The sequence below is a fragment of the Amblyomma americanum genome, chromosome 4, assembly GCF_052857255.1.
Source record: "Amblyomma americanum isolate KBUSLIRL-KWMA chromosome 4, ASM5285725v1, whole genome shotgun sequence".
NCBI lineage: Eukaryota > Metazoa > Arthropoda > Arachnida > Ixodida > Ixodidae > Amblyomma > Amblyomma americanum.
This window is the reverse complement of record NC_135500.1, coordinates 46,004,816-46,028,097: the sequence shown is the minus strand read 5'-3', so window position 1 is coordinate 46,028,097 and position 23,282 is coordinate 46,004,816. Positions and strand designations below refer to the sequence as shown.

The 23,282-nt window shown below is 44.3% G+C and overlaps 1 protein-coding gene across 5 annotated transcripts in view; it reads right to left on the bottom strand.

Annotated features, from left to right (window-relative positions):
* Positions 1-23,012, bottom strand: part of ric8a (ric8 guanine nucleotide exchange factor A) — a 67,698-nt gene extending 44,686 nt beyond the window's left edge. For 3 of the 5 annotated variants that reach the window (XM_077660908.1, XM_077660910.1, XM_077660912.1), the window contains exons 1-5: positions 22,655-22,883; positions 16,714-16,761; positions 13,249-13,465; positions 5,963-6,053; positions 4,287-4,362 (exon numbers count right to left, since the gene is read on the bottom strand). In XM_077660908.1, coding sequence (XP_077517034.1) covers positions 4,287-4,362; positions 5,963-6,053; positions 13,249-13,465; positions 16,714-16,761; positions 22,655-22,735 — 513 coding nt within the window. In that variant the 5' untranslated portion in view covers positions 22,736-22,883. Of the gene's footprint in view, positions 1-4,286; positions 4,363-5,962; positions 6,054-13,248; positions 13,466-16,713; positions 16,762-22,654 lie in introns of all 5 variants that reach the window. The other 2 variants (XM_077660909.1, XM_077660911.1) reach the window with 1 other exon arrangement.
* Positions 23,013-23,282: the final 270 nt, after the last annotated feature.

The window sequence follows — 23,282 nt, the reverse complement described above, 5'->3', positions numbered from 1 at the left end:
GAAAACACTCACACCAAACAATCACGGCAACACTTGAATTCAGTGCAGTTTTTGTGACCACTGGTAGATTCAGCCTATTTCCATGAAATGCAGCAGACATGTACACCAGTGCAGACATGTGTCACATAGAAACAAGGCATAACTCATGCACCTGGCCCTGGCTGCTAACATGTAACAATACACAAGGACTACAAGATTACTGTATCCATGTAGGTGAAAGTAGCTCATTTAGAAAAACAGGCCTTTTATATAAAATGACCACTCTGAAACTTTTACAGTGATGCTGTTCATTTTTTAGAAACCATCTTGGAACTAGAAGTACTTTGAACAGAGAACAAATTGCTCACTAGCATTTAGAGATCGAAGTTGGGTTCTACAGGCAATGCTCCTTACATGTGTTTATTAATGATATTTTAGTGAAAAAAGCAACCTTAACAAGGCTGTTTGCATTCCTTTGTCCCAGTGTTTGAAAGAAACATCACTTCAGGCAGTGCTCACAATGGCGGAAGCCATGTGTTTAGACACTGTTAGTGTTGGTTCAACCTATACAGCTCATCCAAACTACATAACTGGTATTCACTCAAGAGTGCCTTTATGATTTCAATGCCAGTTTTCCACGGCGACACAAGCACAAAAATTGAAGACTAAACATAAAAAAAAGACTAAACATGGAAAATAAAATTCACCCCTTTGTGAGCCATTAATCTAGAGACACTGGCAGCCTCTCGGTATTTGGCAAAATAGTTCCAGAGGGATCTTGGAAGGCCCTTGACAAAATACACGACCTGCGTTGCTCCCCTGGCTTTCGCTGGGAGTACCAGCAAGAACAGCTACATAACCAGCTGAATTTTATAACTGCAGTTCGCATGCTCTTCTCGAATACAAGCATAGGCGCATTTATTTCACAAGCAGTATTAATGTAACAGCATTACCAGTCCCATTACGAGAAAAGCCGGAGGAATGTGTGCGTGTGTGTGTGTACTTGCAGATAGTACAGAAAATCCCAGCGATCGCAAGAAAAATAGAAGAAAAATAGGGTGCGCCATCAAGCAGCCGTAAGATGCACACGGCAAGCCGAGCACTGCCACTTCAGACAATTCTATACATGTCATTCGTCTATATATATACTTGCCACTGGCTCACCTCCATGTGGCACCAGTTTTCTTGACATTTGTAACAAAATTGTGACACAACCGTTAGCCGTACAACGTTCTAGGTGGTGTCGTACATTCACGCATATGTGTGTGGGCGGTGTCGTACTTAAAACGACAAACAGACATCTATGTCTTGTGTCCACGATATGCTTTCATATTCCCACATGTAAGCAGTCTTCAGTGTGTCTGCTGAATTTTTAGTTCCCTTGCTTCTGCCATCTTTTAAGGAGCATTGTCAAGTTTGCACTGTAACAGCACTGCAGCGTACCACTGCATAAACAACTAAATCTGATGCTAGCAAAAGAATTTTATAATTGATATTGCCTAACTCCACAATGATGCCGTCACCACGCTACTCTAGAGGGCACAACTGTGTACTAGTTTTACGAGTAAACTTTGCACATGTAGAGCAGTAGTTGCAGCTGGGCTTGCTGGTGCATACCCAAAAAAGACAGAGGAGCACAAAGTGCGAACATGGACGAAGTGAAGAAAGGGACAAGAGCTATAATTTCAAAAAGCGTTATTTTTCGAAAAGCATTTATATGCAAGTTTTGTCACCCATGTATGTATATGTGTATGTACTTTTATTTATTTATTTATTTCAAATACCTGCAGCGCCCAAACACATTATTGGGGGGCAGAGAATAAATAATGTTTGCATGAGGACAATATAAGAAAAGAAAAAATATACAACGGTAAAAAAAATATAAGCAAACTAATGAATAGCAATAAAAATGGCAGCCACGCAAGCCATTATACAACCTTTGTCCGTTAAGTTCTGAGACTGAGTCCATTAAAAAAAATGCGTTTAACATTGAAATCATTCATGCAGCACCCCTTCGAAATATGCCTCTCTCTCGCAGTCTATACACAGCTTCCAACGCTTCTTGAAGTCTTGGAAACAGTTGGAAAACACTTCTTTTGGCAGGGCTCTCAGCTCCTTTGTCGTGGCGTCTTGAATGGCCTCCACGCTTCCCATCCAGCGACCTTTTTGGGCTCTCTTCACGTGACGAAACAGGAAAAAATCACATGGGGAGAGGTCAGGCGAGTATAGCGGATGGGGAAGTACAGTAATGCTGTGCTTGGCGAGAAATTTTGTCACGCTGAGAGCAGTGTGCGGCCTAGCATTATTGTGGAGAAGGCTCCATTGTCGAGATGCCCACAAGTCAGGGCGACGGCGTCGCATTGCATCACGCATGTGTTGGAGCACGTGGATATAAAACTCCTGATTCACCGTCTGCCCTTGTGGGAGGAACTCGTGGTGTATGACACCTCTGGCATCGAAAAAAACTATCAGCATCATCCTTGTTTTGGTCTTCTGTCGCTGCACCTTTCTCGACGCTGGAGAGCTTGTGGACCGCCATTCGGCGCTCTGCCTCTTTGTTTGAGGATCATATTGAAAACACCATGTTCGTCTTCAGCAATGATGCTGTCGACGAATGCACCACCCTTCTCTGCCTCGGAGAGCAAATTAGCGCTCAATGATGCCCGCGTGTTCTTCTGGTCCTGTGTCAGGGAGTGGGGTTCAAGTCTGGCATTCAGCTTTCATTTCACCAAGTTCTCACGCAAAATTTGGTGGCATGTTGTCTTAATAATGTCGAGAGCATCTGATAGCATGCAGACTGTAATGGTGCGGTTTTGCAGTACGATTTCCCTTATCCGAGCCACGATGTTTTCATTCCGTGAGGTTGAAGGGCGCCCCTGCTTTGTGTCGTCTTCCACCGACGTTCTCCCCGAAACGAGCCTCTTGTGCCACTCGCAAACTTGTGCCCGCGATAATGTTTCATTGCCGTAAGCATCTCGAAGGAGCTCATATGTCTTTGTGGCTGTCTTGCCAAGCTTCACAAAGAATTTTATGTTTACACGCTGTTCGAGGTGGTCATCCATTCCACATTCATTCACAGTAGAATGCGCAGATGACTAGTGACAACGCATTTTTCTACATGTAGTGCCATCTAGCGGCTGCCACAGCAAATAACATAAATAGCTCAGGTTAGCCCAAAAAGTTTGCATTACACATACACACCAACATTTCTTTTGGGGAATAATTTCTAGAGAAGAAAATAAATCAGTCTCGAAACTTTACGGACAAAGGCTGTACATACAACAACAGAGCCCAAAATGATAATTAATATGGAATTCAATAATTTTTTGTGGCAGTTGGTCCTACTGATTGATGGTATGCAGAAAAAAATGAGGCATGAAAGAAAATTAATTTGAAATTTCTCGTATTTTCCAATGATGATCATGCTTCCATTAATGATCACGCTTCTCAGATGCAAGATGAGGTGGTAAGAAGTAAGTCTCCCTGTCTACTTTAACTATGCCGAAATAAATTCTGAAGAGCACCTCTAACCGCGTGTTCTTTTTGTGCCTGCTTAACAGTTCCCATCTCAACCCATCTTTAAGCAAAGTAACACTGGAGTTGAAGTTATAATTATTAAAGACAAATCAAGCAGCATGATTTCGTACCCGTTTCAGCATATCAGAAGGAATTTTAGTTTGCAGGTCCCAAACCACACAGGCGTACTCCAATATAGATTACATGTTAGTATAGTAAAGCAGTTCTCCAATTTTGGGGGGTGCTAACCTGAAATTACGTTTGATAAAATTTAACATTTTGCAAGCTCTTCCTGATATACATTCAACATGCTTAGTCCAAGTTAGTTAAGATGAAAAATAAACCCCAAGGTATTTCTACTCATACACTTGCGAAAGCTCTACAGTATCTAATGTATAGAAACAGGATTGCATTTATGTGTGAAGGAGACAAATTGACACTTCGATGGGTTCAGAGATACCAGTACTACCAACAGTCCAAATTGTGTTGCAGGTGACCAAGGTGAGAGAAACACTTAACGAAGTGATAAATGATGCGATCACTTGCATATACACGTATTTTGCATGAGACAGCCTCAGCAATATCATTGATGTACATCAACTGGCGATGATGGATGCACTGCTAGGTCAACCTTCAGTGCGAGTGGTGATAGTGGATGAACATTTACCATAAAACAAAGTAAAGGCCACAAGGCCAGTATTGCTTTTATGTAAGCAGGACTGTGCCAGTCCAGCCTGTACCATAATCAGGAGGATGTTTTCGTCAGCCAGGACGACAAACAGAGCACTCACCTTCACATCGTGTGGCAACTCTGGGTGCACATACAGCTTAAGTCTCAGCATGACCCCTTCCACGCAGCCGTTGTGACTGCACAGACACATACACACACATGTGCCACACGATAAATGCACTCGCCTGCCAAAACTGCTCATGCCGAGAACAGCTCAAAGGTGCACGAAGCACAAAGCTGATTTAAAGACTGTCGGTTTCTTTCGTGCACTGACAGTTGAAGACACAACACAGGCACTGATGACAGAGAGTTTCCCAAACGATTTAAATACCAAAGCCTACCTCATAAATTAAACCATGATGTTAACAGCGTACTCCAAGCATGCAGAGAGGAAATGTATTACAAGTGCGAATCCTTGGCAGAGGGAGGATAGGTAGATGGTTTCTTGACCCTCACAAAGTGAACAATGGAGAGGAAGGCCTCACGGTGCTTGCCAACCTTTTGAACAAGAGGACTTGTCTTTATCTGGGCAAAGCACTCATCATTGGCAGGGTTTAAATAGGGTCATCCCTCCCGTAGAGGGAGAGGAGGGCGTGAAATGGGAATGGTGTTAGGATAGGGATGGTGAATCTTGTCCAGGTGTGGCAGCTGCTAAAGAGCATTAACCACTTGACCTACAAGACTGAAAAGAAAAAGGCCAGCTTAGCAGCAGAGACTCCGAGGGTGTGAAGTGTGGAGAGGTAGGGAACATAGGCTTGAAAGGCTGTTTGTCCACTTGGGACAGATGGCTTGGTATGACTGGCTGGGTTGACCTGAAACACTCCACAAAGGAGTTAAGCAGCCTGGCAGAGCGAAATACCAGGAGACAAAAAAAAAAAAAAAAGCAAGGAATCTGAAGGTGGTGGTGGTAGTGGTTTTATTAAAAATAATAGTAAAAAGGAAGGAAAAGATTTTTGCTAGCCCCAGCCATCGATACTGAAGCACCTGAGCTGGGGCAGCGGAAATAAAGGACAGCAGGAGAAGAAAGAGAAAATGGGGACTGGTTGGGAGAAAGTGTGAAAGGAAAGGTGTGGGAGAGGGAGTGTGGAAGCCAAGGGTTTCTGAGAAATGATAGCAGGAGGTGCAGGGCATAAAGTAAATGTAGAATGATTAATTTAACAAAGAGAAAAAAAAAGGAAAGGAGGGGGAAAGGACAAGTCAGGGCAGAGGGGCAGGGTGAAATAAAATGATAAAATAGGGTATATGAAGTAGAGAAAGCCTCTGACCATGTGCAAAAACCTTTTTAAAGATATACACCAGTGCCGGGATGCACCTGAGAGATTCTAAGTTTCCTTTGGATATGCTTATTCCTGCTGGTTGTAAGGCTTTGAATTTGTGGGCTACGAATGCCTCTCTGTATTTTCTATCCCTTGTAGATTTGAAGCCTGAATTAGATTTTCCCAGTGTTTCTTATCACCCTTTCATTTTTCTCTTTCACCCTACTCCTTTGCCCCAACCCCTCCTTTCCCCCTCAGTTTTCTTTTTCACACCTCCTTTCCCTTTTCTTTCCCTTTGCTTAATTTATCATTCTACTTTAACCTTATGCCCTGTGTTGCCTACTATCATTTTTCAGAAACCCTTGGCATGATGCTGTAAGCAATAGTTTTTCTTTGCTGTGAGATGTATAAAATGGATGAGTAGTGTGGATGGTCTGCAGGAAACCAGTGCCAATGGTCAGTCAGAGGACGGAATGCTTACCTGCAAGTCTGCTGCACGATGGGGCTGTTGTAGATCAGGTTGCACAGGGTTTTCAGGGCCTCCACCACCACTGTGGAAACAGTTACCAGAGCTGAGAAAATTGAAAATTTTTGGTGAGGCAAACTGAATAGTTTGAATATGAATAGAGGTACTTATGATTAAAGAATAAAACAAACATTCTGAGGCCACTTAAGTCTGCTTATGTGGAGCAATGCGAAAGCATGTGTTTTGAGGGAAGGAAACCTTTACGTGGCCCCCTAGCATTTTTCTGTACCATGGTGCCTACAACGAAGCTCCGCAGCACTCACAACTCCTCAAATCAGTGACGTCATCTAGAACATGGGTTTTTTTTCCATCGCTGCCATAGCGTGTTGCATCCCGCCATAACATGTTTCCATGACGTCAGCGCTCGGTAACCACGGCAACCAGACTGTCATGATGTCACGGAGCAGCGGTGCTTCCATTGTGGCATTTCGTGGTATTTTTGGCCACTTTTTTTTTTTACTTCATCTCATTTTTTTCATGTTAACTGAAAACTTTTTAATACTTTCTCATTCTTTTAGCTGTCTAGATTTCGTTTTTTGCACTATTTCGACGTCTGCGGCTGTTTTACATCCATACACTATATATAGACACCCATGGCTATTTTGACGTCCAAGTGAATTTTTGTATTTAATTAATTACCTATTTAAACCACATCGACCTAATTTTTGCCACAGTGAGATCCCATCCCACACTACCTAACACAACCAAACCCTTATTTTCATCGCATTTAATTAACTAATAACACCATATTGACCAAACTTTTCACATAGCGAGATATCATCACACACTATCTAACATAACCAAACTTTTGTACATTTATCTTCACTGAACGACGCAATCGTGCGGAGAAAGTTTTGCTGACACAAAACTCAGGACATACCCATCTAATGCTTTTGCAATAACATATCCATACTAGGTAAAAGAGGTCTGATGTGAGAGTTTGACTTAAAGAGGCTATGAAAGATGCTCTCAATAAAACTACGGTATGCCTGGGATGTTAAAGGATGTCACTCCATGAATAACCTCCAGAAAGAATTTTTTTAAACGTCTTTTGTTGAAGACGAGTAATTTATAGTCAAGATTTGAATTTCAATATCTTCACGCCTTTCCCCCTCTTCTCGTCACTTTTTTGCACATTGAAAGTTGGCACTCCTCCAGTGGCTCCAGTGCTCCACTGATGAGCATGGGAGTTCCCCAGGGGGCCAGGGCTTCCTGATCCGCAGTAGTGTCACGGCTGACTGGCCACGGCAGCAGCGTGACATCTGAAAGTATCTGACTAATTGCCATCTCTTAACCGGGTTACACAGGAGCATGAAATGGAGGAGGCAGCGAGCTTGCAAAAGTCGCAGGAAAAGGCTCGCCAACTTTCATGCATTACTATGGGTTCTCTGCTGCGTGCAGAAGTGTATTATTTGGCTCAGGTGTCCATGACAACAGAACGCAGTGATTGAGCGAGTTTATGTACTCTCTTCAGAAGTAGGCAAGTGTGAATATTTGATAATATCGAATATTCGGCTGAAAGGTAAAGTATTCGTTATTCGATTCAATCAGAATGTTTGGTATTCGAAATTTCTAAGTATTCGCCTTGAACAACTAACATTTCTTGAACTCTTGCTGCATATGGTTTCGATTCAGAGTACTTCCTCCAGGATGGCACCACGGAGCACACGCAACCAAAGCCTTGATTTCGCACCGCATGCCTGCACTCCTATGCGAATGCCGGAGCTGGTCTGCGCATGCTCGTGGCAACAGACATGAGCAGGCAGAAGTGTGGTACCCAGATCTGTACCTGCCAGGTGTCTGCGGCCGTGCTACCCGCTATGCACTCGTGCCGCAGCCAGTACGGCGGCATGCATCAACAGAGATTTTGTATAGCGTGATTCACTTCTGCATGCCGCCAGTGTGCCCGCGCTGAATGGTTCCGATGGGGCAGGAGTGCAAACAGCTAGCTTACGCCTGGCACCTTGTGCTGTCCACAAGGCAATCTGTGCATTCACAGTGGCTGCTTGCGGCAGCGGATAGAGCTATGCTAAATCTCTAATCGGCACAAGTGCGGCTCCCTTGATTTCCGCAGAACAAGTCTGAGCTGACTGCAGCTGCCGCCTGAAATTCGCTGAACAAGTGTCACAGAACGAGCAGAAAAAAGGAGCTAACACAAGACACATGGAGATGGGTGCCCATTTCCGATGCCTGATGTGGGGTGGTACTGGGCGCATGTTGCATATATACCTGGAAAGTGCCATGGAGCCGCTGCTTAAAAGCAACAGTTGCACAGTGATGCAATCGCAAATAAGAGCAGCAGTTGGAGGCCCCACATACAGGCCTCACACTCGATAGATACTTTCTCACCACATGTAGGTCGGCTCCCGAATTTCGGATGGTCATTTTTGCAAAAAGTCGACCAGCTTCAATGAGTCTGACAAAGCTTCAATGCATTCTCTCTTTTTTTTATGTAATGACCTTGTTTGTTCGAAAAATATATGATTTCAAAAATGCCTACTGTGCTTTTTAACATTTTCTGTGCCATAAGTGTTCGAAATATTCGTTTAGAAATTATTTAAAGAAAATTGCTGTTCGTTCTGAATTCGCTTCGCAGCAAAAAACCACTATCTGTACATGCCTACTCGGAACGTATTCAGAGCCCCGTTAATGCCTACAAGACTAAGGTGCTCACTGAAAGTTGCCATGAAGCATTCTGAGCTGCTGTTGGCATGATGTACTCGATGTTGTCTAGAAGCACTGTAAGATGGCTACATATCTCCTCACTGACGGATTGACGGCAGAGGTTGCTATCACAGGCGCCAAGCACAGCCGCAATGCTGGCAAGATGCAACAAGATGGCGCATAAAATACACACAAGATGGCAGTTCGTGCTGCAACATGAACTGAACCAACTCTTTCACACTACCTTGCAAAGCCCAAAAGGCAGAATGCTAGGTGTGGAATGCCACCAAAACACGCTATTATCTACGGGACATAGCGCACTTATACTTCATCTCCCAACTTTTCAGCTCTCTGAAAGGTACAGCTGTCTCATCCAATCAAGCCAAGGAAGACAACAAGCAGTCCTTCAAATATTTTAGCAGTGTTGCAACTATTTTGCAAACTATTATTGCAGGAATTGAAAAGGTAGTTCTGGATGATGTTTTGAAACTACAACAAGCGTTCCATGCACTGGCTAGATTAGCAGAGAAAGTCCGCACAAACACAGCACTGCGGAGGCTTCCTGTGAAGTGGTGCGCCGCCTTTCGTAAAAGCGGTGCGCCGAGCTGGCCGAGTCTCCTGCCTGCAGCAGCTGGACACTGGTGTTCTTTCCTTCTCAGGGATGGAGCCACCAGTTGCCGGGTCAGGGACATGGAGGAATATGCTTTACACGGCACGCAGTTCTGATTGTCTCAGATCACTGCAGCCTTCACAGCACCACAAACAACTTGCGAGATGAAGTATGGCCACACTGAAAACCCTGCAATGAACCCGTAAATGGCTTCCCAAAGTGAAGATGCACGAATGAGGTCATGGTGCAAGATACAGCACGAGGCCTATGCTGTTCCAGCTGCAGTTGTGCGAGCTGGCTCCAAGACTTTAGCTTTTGTGATCCGCATTTTCCTATTCCCCTTCAATTCAAAGCACAAAGTTTCTAGAAACTGACAGGTGAAAATTGTGTAGAATAAAAGTGGTCACCACGAAACTAACGCATTAGTGCATACATGCTCCAGCTTTACTTGCTCAGCTATCCTCTGCAAGCCTTATTTCCACACGCACTGCGTTTCTTATCACAGTGATCAAAAACAATGGGGTACTAGTGTTCGTTCATTTTTTTTTTTCGCCAGTGTATTCACATATCCAGCCATCACCTGCACCCGGGTAGTTTGAGTGGCTTAACTGATGTGACTAGTGCAAGATGCTCAACTAGCATGACGCCACTCGGAAGTGTTGCAATGTTTGGCTAAAATTACAGATGAGTAGAAAAATTTTAAATTGCCAAACACTAAGATTTCAATACTGCGAATAGTAAAAGTGTGCTGCAGATGAAATTAAATATCAAGAACTACCACAGATACTCGTGCGAAGGCTGTGCTTATTTTCCAGCAGTTTTGTTGGGATGCAGCTCTTAGAAAGGACCGGTAATTTCTCGTACATGTTTTCAGGCTACAGTGGAGCCCCGATGATGGTGATGGTGGATTTTTATGGTGCAAGGGCATCTGTGGCCAAAGAGCACCATGGCACAAGGTATTTTTCTTCTACTCAAGGTGAAGTCAAAGACCCATTTCCCAAGCATTTCACCTTGATTAAGCCAAGCACCGAGCCAGGGGAAGCTTGTTCCCATTGTATCACCGGTGGGTACCCGGCGGCACTGGGGATCGAACCCTGTACCTCCCTCATGCGAGGCGGACGCTCAGACCACTAGGCCGCTGCTGCGGTAGTGGAGCCCCGATTACGCGTCCCCATTTTATGTGGCGATACACATTTTTATGACGAATTAGCACTGCCCTGGCAAATCCTTCAAATACATAATGTGCTGAAAGTATGGATATGACACGCGCCCAACGACCAGCGCGAACTAACCGCCCGGAGTAAAACAGGTTGTCAGATCCCTTTACTGGCGCTTCGCTGTCAGTAATGAGTAGTCTTGGCTAACGGTTTGAAACGACGTTCTACGCGTGCAACCCATGGCAGCCTTCGCCAGGCCTGCTTTTCCGTGTGCTTCGTTGTCGAAGACCCTGCGGAAATCAATTATATGTTCATTTTAATGTGAATTCATTGTGTGATGGTAAATGGGCAACAAGTTAGGCCTTTGATGATAAACTGGGACTAGATTCCAAGCACCTTCACAGCAGCCACCCCCAGACCAACGGCCTGGTCGAACCATTTTGCCACTACCTCAAGGAGGCCCTCACCGCCCATGCATCGCCAACGAAGTGAGTTCAGTGCTTGCCTACCACCTTATTGGACATACGCTGTGCCTTAAAACAAGACCTCTGCTGTTCCACGGTTGAGCTTGTTTATGGCACTTCCTTACGCCTCCCGACTGACTTCTTCGACCCTTCACCCTCCCCTCCCCACCCTACTGACTACATACAGCTTCTTCGTGAATTATTCCGCAACTATCGACCTCAACAACTGTGCCCTGGGCCCACTTGTCAAACTTACGTCTCCTCTGACCTCAGGATGGCTACCCATGTTTTTGTGTGGCCCGACTCCCACTGTCGCCCTCTTCAGCTGCAATACCGCGGGCCGTTCTGTATTCTGGATCGCCGTTCCAACTCATATATCGTAGACATGGATGGTTCGCCCGATACCATAGCCTTGGAATGGCTGAAGCCTGCCTACCTCCTCAATGACAATGCCTCTCCTACCACCACCACTTTTCTCAGCCACTATCTCGGCACCGCGCAGCGTTCGCTGGCACCACGGTATACCTCTCACTCCTCGCTCTGCTCCTTGCTTAGGGTGTAGCCCTGTAGCAGCGCCCTCTCTGGAAGATTAGAGCGGCCGAAAGAGACGAAGTGACATGAGTCGTCTGCTGGAACGCTCGAGCTCCGAAATGGCACTCGGACGATGACGAGGAATTGAAAAAAAGAAAACCTGTTCTTGAGTCTGCTCCCAACTGATTCAGTCCCTCCTCCCGACGGCGCTCTACAATACGAACCATGCTAGGGCTAGCGGCACCGCATGAACAGCGCATTAAAGTGGCACATAATCTGCCGGCACATGAGCCCGGCAGGCAAAGCGTCTCACCACAGAAATGCGCAGCTAGCTTGGGAGCCTTCCATTCTGGTTTTTGTGCAGGATAACATTTTGTCCTTTTTTGTGCGAATGCCAAGTGCACAAGACAAGTTAGCAGCAGTGAAGCATCATGTGTTCGCGGTTCCAGGCAGAATCCAGCACGCAGGACAATGTGTCCGTGGTTGTGTTGAGTGCTGCAGGCAGTTCTCATCACTTATTGGCTCCAAGTGGAATGCACCATGCGGGTAAAATTATGCATACACCAAATAATTCTTTTGGCTGCCATTTTCTAGGTTCTTTTTTTTTCTTTTCGAATTACTGCCTGCCAAGTTGGGTGTGGCCCTTACATCAGTATGTATGGTATTTGCAAACTACTTGAAAATTTAAACACTGACAGCAACCCAACACTGTTTTTATAACCTTGCAATTGCACCTGTTCACCCCTTAGGAAAGCCTGTGATATAAATCACTCTTGGCACGACACTTTTAGCAGTTTGTGCGTCCTCCGATTATTTCAAGCATTGACCTCCCTCCACTGCCCTCTCCCTTTGGCCTCTCAGTATGCAACTTACATGAACTGGCCAACAGTTTGCGATTATGGCCAAAAACAGTAGACTTTTCCACCACCTACCGCAAATAATGAAAACTAGATGTATCCAGGAGTAGTTAATATTAGATCTGATAGATGGAAGCAGTTTGACTACACGTTCCGGTTTGCAAATTTGAAAAAAAAAAGATAAAAAAAGCAACCCACGTCTTTAGACAAGCTCCCCAGGGTAAATGTGCCAGAAGCAGTTAAAGGACTACAGACACCAAATTTTTGCTTGCGTGTTTAATTCTCTCAAATGATGTGTTAGACATTAATATACATGGATAACAGCCTGGTATTTACCTATGACCACTCAATAATTTATAATTAATTTTCTTCTTGACACCGTTTCAGTTACGGTACCATCAACCGAACAATGACTTTGATGTACAGTTGACCTTTAGGTAACGTGAGGCACGAAAAAAGGGACAAAACAACTGTTGATACATCGTTTGTTTTCATTCCAGCTCTTGAAGCAGGCTGGTTTAGTTCTGTAGTGAATTTAAACTACGCAGCAGTGTTCATATTTCAGGTTTTTTTTTCGTCCCTTACATGGCCTGAAAGTCTACTACACGTCACAGCCATCAATCGATTGATGAAAACGAAACACCATGAAAGAAGAAATTCAATTATAAATTATTTAGCAGTCATAGGCGAATACTATGCGGTGATTCACATATTATAATGCGTCGTTTCAATCAAGAAAACATGCTAATAAAATTAGGTGTCTATAGTGCTTTAAGATTAGGAAGTTAGCGGGGATACGGCAGCTGCAGCTGGCAAAGGACAGGGTTAACTGGAAAGACATGGGAGAGCCCTTTGCCCTGCAGTGGATGTAGTCAGGTTGACGATTATGATGATGATAAGTCTTTTAAGGGTTTAAGAAGGGCATGTGGCAAAACCAAGCCCTGTCCAGGCAAGTCACCTGGTGCGGGCAAGTGTTCCACCCGTCCCAGCTCCTCGCTGGGCCTCCCCGTGAGCTGGGCGACGCGTGCCAAGTCGGCAAGCACGTCGGGTGAAAAGACCTCGTCCAGGTGGCACCGGTCCCGGCTCAGCAGCCGCAGAGTCTCAAGGCACCGTACACGACATGACTCCTTGGCACCCTCTGATGACACCACCTCGAGCAGGCGCGACACCAGCCGCTGGAAGCCAAAGGAGCAGAAAAGCCACCATGTGTGACGACAAGTCTCACACAAATGACGCACTATGTACAGGTACAGTCAGCAGATTGCACCTTTATGTGATCTAAGTGTTGTGTTGTTGGCATTTTATTCATGCAGATATTAGCCCCTACATTCAGAGCCGCTTAAGAACTGAAGTACTTGAATGCAGCCCAGTCAGTGCACTGTGTGAATTTCACATAGAAGGACTTCAAGCCTGTGGATGTCCGTATAATTGAAAATTAAGGGTTAGCTGAAATGCGGAATGTACCATGTTTGCTCAGGTGAGATCGTTTCTTGCGCTAGGCCTGCATTCTCCAATTTGGAGCTCAAAAATTTCGAGCTCCAAACTTAAGGTCTGCCTTATGGGTATGACACAAGAGTATTAATGGGTTAATGCCCATATATGCAGAGCTGGTCATTCTTGACTCTACATTCATATATCCCTGGCAGTCCCCATACCACTCCTGGTGCAGTGGTGCAGCGGTTAAGCAATGCTCCATTGCCCTGCGATGGGAGGCTGCTGCCACTAGTGGGTCTCGTGCGACCCAGGTTGCTCTTCCCGAACGACCAATCATTAACTTAACTGCCACCTGACACGGTGGACAGTTTGCTTACAATACGGTGGGCAGGTTGTAATGACACAACAGGGTCACGTGGCCTTTGTGGCGTTTGTGGTCCTCTTTACGATGGAATTAATGTACCTGGAGCAATTTGTGTGAATGGGTGCCATTTGCAGGGATTCATACTGTGCACCTCTTCTTTCTTCCTTATATTTCGCTGCCCTGTACAGGAAATAAAGTCCGATGAAAGTTGGCGCTTGCCCTGTGCCCTTCTTTTTTGTGTTTGTCTCGCGAATGTGCTATGCTACTTCCAGGAGCCTACTGTATGAATACACCTTGTTAGGTGTCACATTAAGAGATAGGAAGAGAGCAGAATGGGTCTGGGAACAAACAGAATTTAATGATATCCTAGGTTCAGTCAAGAAGAAGAAATGGGCATGGGCAGGGCATGTAGTGTGAAGGCAAGATAACTGCTGGTCCTTAAGGATAACAGAGTAGATTCCAAGGGAAGAGAAGCATAGCAGGGGACAGCAGAAACTTGGGTGGGCAGATAAAGTTTACGGGGATCAGGTTTGTGGGGATCAGAAATTTGTGAAGATCTTGTGCCAGCCGCAGCTGGCACAAGAGACTGGAAAGATATGGGAGAGGTCTTTGTTAAGATGATAATGATGATGAGTATTTGACCACACTAGAAGGGCCTGTGTAAACACGACTGCTTGCCCAGCTATTTGAAAACAAATATCACTGTGAACAGACGACCAACGGGCACATTCAAGCGTGAAAAGTTTCGTGCATGACTGTCTCAGTAGAGCCAGCCCTAATAAGAGCATACATAAATAGTGATGCTTTGTTATCAGGGTGGCGATATAATGATTTCACCTGAATTCGGCACTGTCCCACATTCTTGCTGTCACTGACCCAGACAGGCAGATGGTAAGCACCGCACAGATAGAATTGAATCATAGTGGTGTCCCATTCATTTCATGCCTTCTTTACATAGCTTACAAACGAACTGAGCCTGTAAGGAACAGCTGTTCTGAGAAAACTGAGCGGAAGAAGCCGGGCTCATTCTTCTCGCTTTCCTGTGGCAAGTACAATTAGACATCTATACTGATAGTCATAGACTCACACAGTTAATAATATTCTTGGCTCTGAATAAACAGCTTCATCGATTGGCAAAGTTCTTAGCTTGCTTTCTGTCCAAGCAACATGACAACTGCTGTTTGCTGCCTAGTGAAACGCACGAATAGACGAAAACCTTTTTGTTTTGTCATCCACCCGAAGTCTTCATCGTTGACGTCAGCGAGATTGAATTCTCTCAAAAAACATAAGTCCACTGTCTACGACTCCACTCCCATGCTGGACGTTTTCAAACACCCCTCAGCAATTTCTTTGTTGTCCCTTGTTTATTACTTTACATCACTAAGCAGCGAAAGACTGCTTGGCTAACAGCAGGTTGCCATGGCAAAGAAGCACAGGGTAAACTAAAAGACGGATGATTAAAATTAGCTTGACAACAGAAGCAATCCACCTCCATGCTTCCAAAATGGATCAAGTTGAGGTGCCTCCTATAGGTTGTGAAAGTCACCAGTACAGAAAAATATACAGGTTGTGTACCCTAATAAGAACTAAGCATTGAATAAATGCTCGTATACATAGCTGGAATGAATGTAAAGTATTGTTTCTGATTATCTATAATCTGATTATAATTCATTAATTATAGAAGTTATTCACTTTTTGAATTGCTGGACGCACGCACAGGCACTCAATCAGAAAGTCGTAGAATGCCAACAGCAACCACAACCGATAAAATTTTTGCAATGGCAGCACAAAACTTTTTTCATACCTGGACCTTTTTTCACGAGCAATGTTAGCTCAAACTTTTACCCGTGGACGATCCTTTTCTTGTTAACAACTCTAACGAGGCTCTAGAATACTTCAAAAATAGCAGTGACAAGTGCTTGCAAGCCTTTTCAATTGACATTAAAGATCTCTTTTACTCTTTACCCCATGACTAGCATTCCATTGACAAATATGATCCCATTGCCTTTCAAAACACAGCTGGCATTTCTGTTAGTGGTTTCCTAGAGCTTTTATCCATCTACCTACAGTCAATGTAGATCCAGTTTGAAGGGACCCCTTACCTGCAAAAACAGGGTGTTTGTATAGGCTCCTGCATTGCCCCAGCTCTTCGTGACATGTCCTCGTTCATTTCGATCGCCTCCTGTACATGTCCCTAAAACACTTCAATAAAGCTTCTTTCTGGGCTAGTTGGTGCATCTTGAACACAAGAAAAGGAGCAGCACCACAGCATGCAACTACAGACGATCTTTTGCAACCACAGATGTGTCTTCTCCGTTATTCGTTTGTGGTTGCATGCTTTGGCGCTGCTCCTTTTTTAGGTACATGTCCCTAACTGACACGAATGTTCCTAAGTCAGGGCCTTTTTTAATCATGTACCAACGCGCCCAGTTTGCCACCTTAATCTCCATCAGCACGTGCTAGTGGCTGAATGCTTGTTCTTTTCCACGACTTGGTGCACTTATTTTCAAATCATGGAGAAGTCAGAGCATTCGAAGTTCTTTAGTCCTAACAATGATTTTCTTGTACAAGGCAAATGAGAAGAATGATACGAAAAGGTGGAGAGAACAATTTGCCTAAACTCACCTGCCGGTCATCCAGGCTCAGGTCAGGAAAGGTGAACACTTGGGCATGCTGATACAGAAAGCAAAGAAGAGACACATAGCTGTTGAGATATACCTCAGTGAAGACTATAAACCGTTAACTATTGCCTGTAAAAAATGTTTCAAAGTCCAGGCGAATACATTATGATGAATCAACAAGCCAGTCGCTAGGTATTAAGTGAAGACATTATGAGCAAATCTTTAACCTGGCATAATGCACTTTTAAAAGAAGAACATACGGAGACACTGCCAACCATGCGGACGGCAACCTTCAGTGTATATTGAGTGGCCGTGAGAGACAGGGCCAGCGTATTTCATGAAGTTGTACGTGTCAGGCAAGAAGTCTCGATTAGCTTTGCTCTGGATAAACAAGAATTGCAGCAGTTTCTCCAGACCCCACTGCCGTCCTCTAACTAGGGTTAGAACACCATCAAATTCATGAAGAAATTCCCCTCAGTCCCACCAATAGTTGACAACCTCCGCCTCTTTCGATATCACCTGCATGGCCTTGGCGAAGCCCTTGTAGTGCAGTAGCATTAAAACCCCCATTCACCGATTTCATCACAGCTAAGCTTAACCTGAAATAAAATAAACTGAAATAAAGCACCTTATGGCCCCAAGTGGGTTTTGCTGGCGTTAGACCAATCAGTTTTGCTGGCGTTAGACCACTACGCCGTCAATGCTGCCGAACATCCCGCGTGATTAACTGCGAGTGTCTCGAAATGTGCTTTAGATGTCGTCATGTTCATCAACATCCATCCATGCGCAATAGATCTAACACCAAAACCGGAGTGAGAACCGAACTGCTAGCGCACCTAGTTCACATTTGGCCTAAGCACGCTAAACTGTCTCATTTTTTGTGCCTCTTTCCAAGTGCCTTTTGGCACTGCCCTGTTTTGTTGATGCAAGTAACACTGCATTTTAAAAATGGCACTGCGTGTATAGTGCCACATTTAAATTGTGATGCCACTTACGTTGGTGACACGAGATGGGATCAAAAAGTGCTTCATAACTCTTTCATTACCACACCACTATGCATCGGTCACCTGTGGCCGACGGATTCCAGGGGTGATTTCAATGCTGCCGGGGCTGGATGGAAGGTAGGAGCGTCCCCTTTGAAACGGGCTGATGGCAGTTGCCACCATGCTCAGCTTTTTTTTCCTTTATTTTTGTTTAACTGTGTTGTAAGTTATTCAAATTCGCCATTTTCTTTAAATACGTCTTACTACACTTTTAATCTTATGTCACCTCTTTGCTTTTGAGCCACCAATCTTCCAATCGCTTTTTGCTAATTTCCACCACAGATTTATTTACATTACTATTGTTATCTCTAAACCCCAGGGCCTCAGGAAAAGTGACTGTGCCTGCATCGACATGGATACCATCACATTTTAGTATAAGGTGTTCTATTGTTTCTGCAGATTTACCACACAAAGCACATGTGCCATCTTCTTCGTTAAATTTCTTTTTATTGCTGCGCGTTCAAGACATCCTGGCCTAGGTTCAAAGAGTAAGGCACTACCTCTTTATTTTAAATAGAGAGAGGCGGGCTAGTTGGTGACTAGTAGTAGAATGCATCTCGAAACCGTGCTAAAAAAACAAGGGACGAGGAAGAAACCAACAGGACAGAGCGCAGACAAGTGCGCTCTGTCCTGTTGGTTTCTTCCTCGTCCCTTGTCTTTTTTGCACGGTTTCGAGATGCATTCTGCCTCTTGAGTTATCATAAAACGCTTCTTTCCTGACCTGGCTTTTCCAGTATTGATATAGTTCTACACTATGCTTCTTTTCCACTGAATCTATCCAATTTTTCCCTTCTGCGTTTTTAACCTGTCGTTTAATGCTTTTTTTTTTGTCCGGCCTCGTGCCTGGCATACTTACTGGTTAGCTTCCTAGTTCTTTTCCGCCATTGTGAGTAAACGCTGCTGGGGAGGTATTGTGTCATCTAGCAGGTAGTTTAGACACTAAATTTTCAGTTCTTGTGTAGTTCGTATTTTTCCCTCAAGGCGGCAATTTTCGAAACACCCTTGAAGCTGAGGTTCTAGTGCAGTGCGCAGCTCTATTAAAACGCAATTCTCAGAAACGGCAGAAGCAGCGGCTATCGTCCTTGCCATCATTAACACCAATGCTGATACTATACTAAGCGACTCTAAATTCGCCATATGTAATTATGCACGGGGCAGAATTTCTCAGGCAACAATGAACATACTGGGTCAAACAAAAAACTTAGACAGAACTATAGAGTTGATATGGGTCCTGGCGCACTCGGGGAACCCTGGTAACGAAGTGGCACACATCAAAGGTCGATTATTCGTCAGCCGAGCAGGGGACGTGGTAGTTACTGAGAGTTTCTTCAAGGATGGACTAGCATCATATCACAACATTACTAATCATTTTAAACTAGAAGGGAGAATCTTTCTTCCCCCCTCCAGATGAAACCTTAGATAAGGAGCAGGAGACCAACTGGAGACGACTCCAGACACGATCCTTCATGACTCCTGACTTACTATCAAAATTCTATCCCAGTTATTACAACCTGGAATACATTTTGTGGCGAAATAGCTACTTACGATCCCATATTGTGGAACTGTAAAGAGGAGCCACCATCGGAATCTCTAATACAATTTTTACTCTCGAGCAATGGGAGATCGTGTTGATCAGCTCAGACATGGGCGTTCAAACCCGAGCCATTGAGTGAGCTACTCGGGTCACTGTCAGCCGTGGACTGATAGCCACCTAGCACAGATCATCTGCATTTTGCCTTTTCTGACGAAATAAATGTTTTGCAATACAGTCCAGTGCAGTGCGTTTGGAAAAATCCAGCTTTGTGAGATTCTGCTGCATCTGCAGCATTCAATGCATGAAACAGCGGTGACTCTGACGATGACATTGTACCATCGGATTTTGATTCCGACTAAGAAACTGCACAACCTCCGCACAAATTTGGGGACCCGTCCGCCCATAGGTTTTATTTTCCACTTATTGTCTCTTTATTCTTTTGCAGAGCCGGTTTAAGCACTGCACTGATGTTATGAATGATATTTCTGGCTTCTGTACTGTCTCGACATCATGTGGACAAGATTTGCTTCCAATTGCCTAAAAAAGAATCGACTTCAGACTTATTTCAAGAACACTCTCAAACATGCAGTATAAGAAATCAGAAAAAGTTTTTGAGTATAATTTCAACCTTTCAATGGCTAGTCTAAAACAAATTTTAAACATTTTATACATTCCAGAATGTTCTTACCATTTTTTCTCTAAGAAATATTATCTTGCCACTATGACATATTTCTTAATTTTCAACTTTTTGTGCATTTGCCGATTCACATCAAGTGTTTGTGTTTAAATAAATGCCTTCAGAAAGCGCATGCATTTTTACGCCTATTGCGTTATTTTTACACCCAACATATTTTGTACGCAAAAATTATGTCTGAGACCTATCAAAAAGTCATTTTTCCCACAGTAATGAAAGAGTTAAAGGAATGTAGCATTGCATGTTTTCTTCATTAAATTATGTGCTAGACATTACAATAAATGAATCACCACATGGTATTCGCCTACGACTTCTAAATAAATTACAACTGAATTTCTTCTCTCATGGTTTTCGGTTTCAGTTTCACCAACCAACCGAACGATGGCTGTGACGTGCAGGCGAACTTTAGTTCACATGAGGCATGGAAAAACTGCTATATAAATTCTGGTACATAGTTATAACTCACTGCATGACTTAAAACAGCTTACTTCAAAAGCTAGAATTACAACAAACCACGTACCAGCAGTTATATTGCAGTTTTTTAGTGCCTCATGTGACCTAAAGTTCAACTACACATCACAGCTATCTTTCAGTTGATGAAACCGAAGCAGCATCAAGAAAAAACTCAGTTGTAAATTATTTAGCAGTCGTAGGCGAATACGACAGTGTGCTCTATGTACACCAATGTCTGAAGCATCATTTGAAAGAAGGAAACACAAAAGCAAAAATTTGATGTCTACAGTCCTTTTAAGGAATGCTGTGATGAAAAGTTGCTGTATATTTTTGCTGTGAAGCTGTGCCAATACAGAGTAAAACTGCTTATAATGAATTTGACATGTGCACAAGTAGAAAAGACAAGCAGTTAACTGCAGGTGAAATTCCTCAATTGCAGTCAACTTACTTCGGAAAGAAATATAAGCAAAGGTGAGCTGTTTCCTGAGCCATGTTGAAGCTCCGTAAACAGGTCCAGAGAACAACGCACCTGTTTAAGGCCTACAGTACAGAAAAAGTGCCTTCACACTGTTTTAAGCTGTGAAAAAAGGGCAAATGTAACACTGAAATCGAGAGGAAGAACTGTATACTTTTGCCACCCTGACCTACAACATAATTTATTTTTGTCGGTAGCGCATTCGTTCCTTCTTCAATCAAAACTGTGGCATAGCAAATAGTAAATGTGAATAGAAAATCGAAGAAGCAACCTGCAGGGAAGGTGGTGATGTCGGAACAAAAAATAAAGAACTGAAGCTCATATACATTTATTCTGGCATAACTCTTGGTAAGGGTACATCACATTCTGATAAGTAAACAAGCTGATATGAAGAAAATGAGAAGGCCTGTCTCACATAGCACTTTTTTGCATTTAATGCCACCATTATTTTATACAAGACACCAGTAACAGGCATGGTGCACAAACTGAAAAACACCAGAACCAATCTAACTAAGCATGCCATAAGGCTCCAAGTAAACTGCAAGAAGTACAGCACAGGTTATTCAGCCCTTAAGGGCTGAATAACCTGTACTGTACTTCTTGCAGTTTGGCACACAAAGGGAATCAATGTTTTCATGCACAACTGATGCTTTATATGGTGCAACCAGTGTGTATGTCAGACCTACATATGCCAAATATGTGAACAGAAAATGCTCTTTCGAACTAGCTGATAATTCGTTTTAAGTAGAAGCATATAGATCGAGAGGTCGCCAAGGCGCAAAGAAAGAAAGCCAACAAGCAATCCGTCAGTCATCGTCACATCACATGCCTGCTGTCTCACTCAGGCTGAAAACTGTAGCTTAATGAGTAAATTATACCCAGGTTGATACGACAGCACACCACAATACTCATGCTGATGAGACCATCCAAGGCCTGCAACTGAAAATATGTGGCAGGTCAAGCACTGGGTGGGAATTCTACATGCACGGAATTTTAGCGATATTCGGGTTAAGAAGCGGTCGCCTGACCGCTCATTCCAAGGTTTTGAGACGCGAAATTATCAGCTTTTGAGACAGTGAGAGAGCGGACGCTTGGAGCGAGCCACCTGACGCATTGGCACCAAACTCCTTTCCAGTTCATATTCTGCTTCACTTCAACACGCAACATACTTATTTGTGTCACTGAGGTTGTTCGGTCGTTCCTTCTCTGCGCTCCACATCATTGCCATCAAAATGAACGGCATTCTCCATCTCACAACCCTTTCGGTGGAGAGGAAGTCAGGTGCGCGGAAAGAGACGCGACGGTTTCCAGGCGGATCACTAGCGCGTGAGAACATCCCACTTGTTGGAGCAGCCGTCTCGCACTTGCAGCCTTCGTTACGATGGTAATTAAACAACGCTATGCCCTTGCTTGTTTTGTGTCCCGCTCGGCGCTGTAGGCTTGTATTTACGGTTCAAATTGAGTAACCAGTCTGGAGGAATTGCAAGTTCGACGTTCCCATTTATTCGCGTCCTATTCCGCTCTACGATTACCTAACGCATAAAGACTTCTTTTTTTGCGTTTCTCGATGCGCGTCTCTGAAGTTGCCCACCTAACTGACTATAAAAAAGCGACCGATCAAGTCTGCTTCAGCCCTCTGCCAACGCAGACTCAGGAGTTCCGACAGCAGTCGACACTTTCACCCTAGCGTGCAAAGCAGCATTTCCGACCCTGCCGCCGCGACTAAATCAAAAGCCCTCCGCTCACCTTCGCATTAAATTCTTCGAGTAAGCGCTCAGCTTGGTCGGGTGACGCGCCCAGCAGCTGGTCCACGATCGGCGGTCCCATCGCGAGTTGTGCTAGCGCGCCGGCGACATGGACCGCCTACGAGGAGCGCTGAACGGCCGGAGCTTGCGACTTCAGAGCGCGCTGAAGGCGATCGTGATCTTGTCTGAGCTTGACAGCAGGAATCGCTAAGCAGCTCTGAGTTCGCTGTAGGCAGCCTGCGCCTGCAAAGGTGGAAAGCGCCGATGTGTTACGACCCTTCGCAACACAAACAAAACATTTGGGGGTGCAGCGGGGCAGCGGGGACCACACCGCCGCTGCGGGGACGATGTGACGCGGCAGCAGTGCTGCCAACCTCGAAAGCCACTTCACCCCCAAATTTTCACTCAAACTTCCCTAGATTTCCTTAGATCCGAAAAAAAATATTCAGGCATGGAAAAAAGGTGCGTAGTTGAATTGTGAACTCCTTTATTTCGCAGAGACCCTCTTACCACACTTTGGTAGCAAATTTGAATACAATAACACATTGATTTCCCATGCAAACTCGCGTACCACGTGATCACGGGTAAAGAAAACATGTTAATATCACAGCCTAATAAATCCTGGCCTA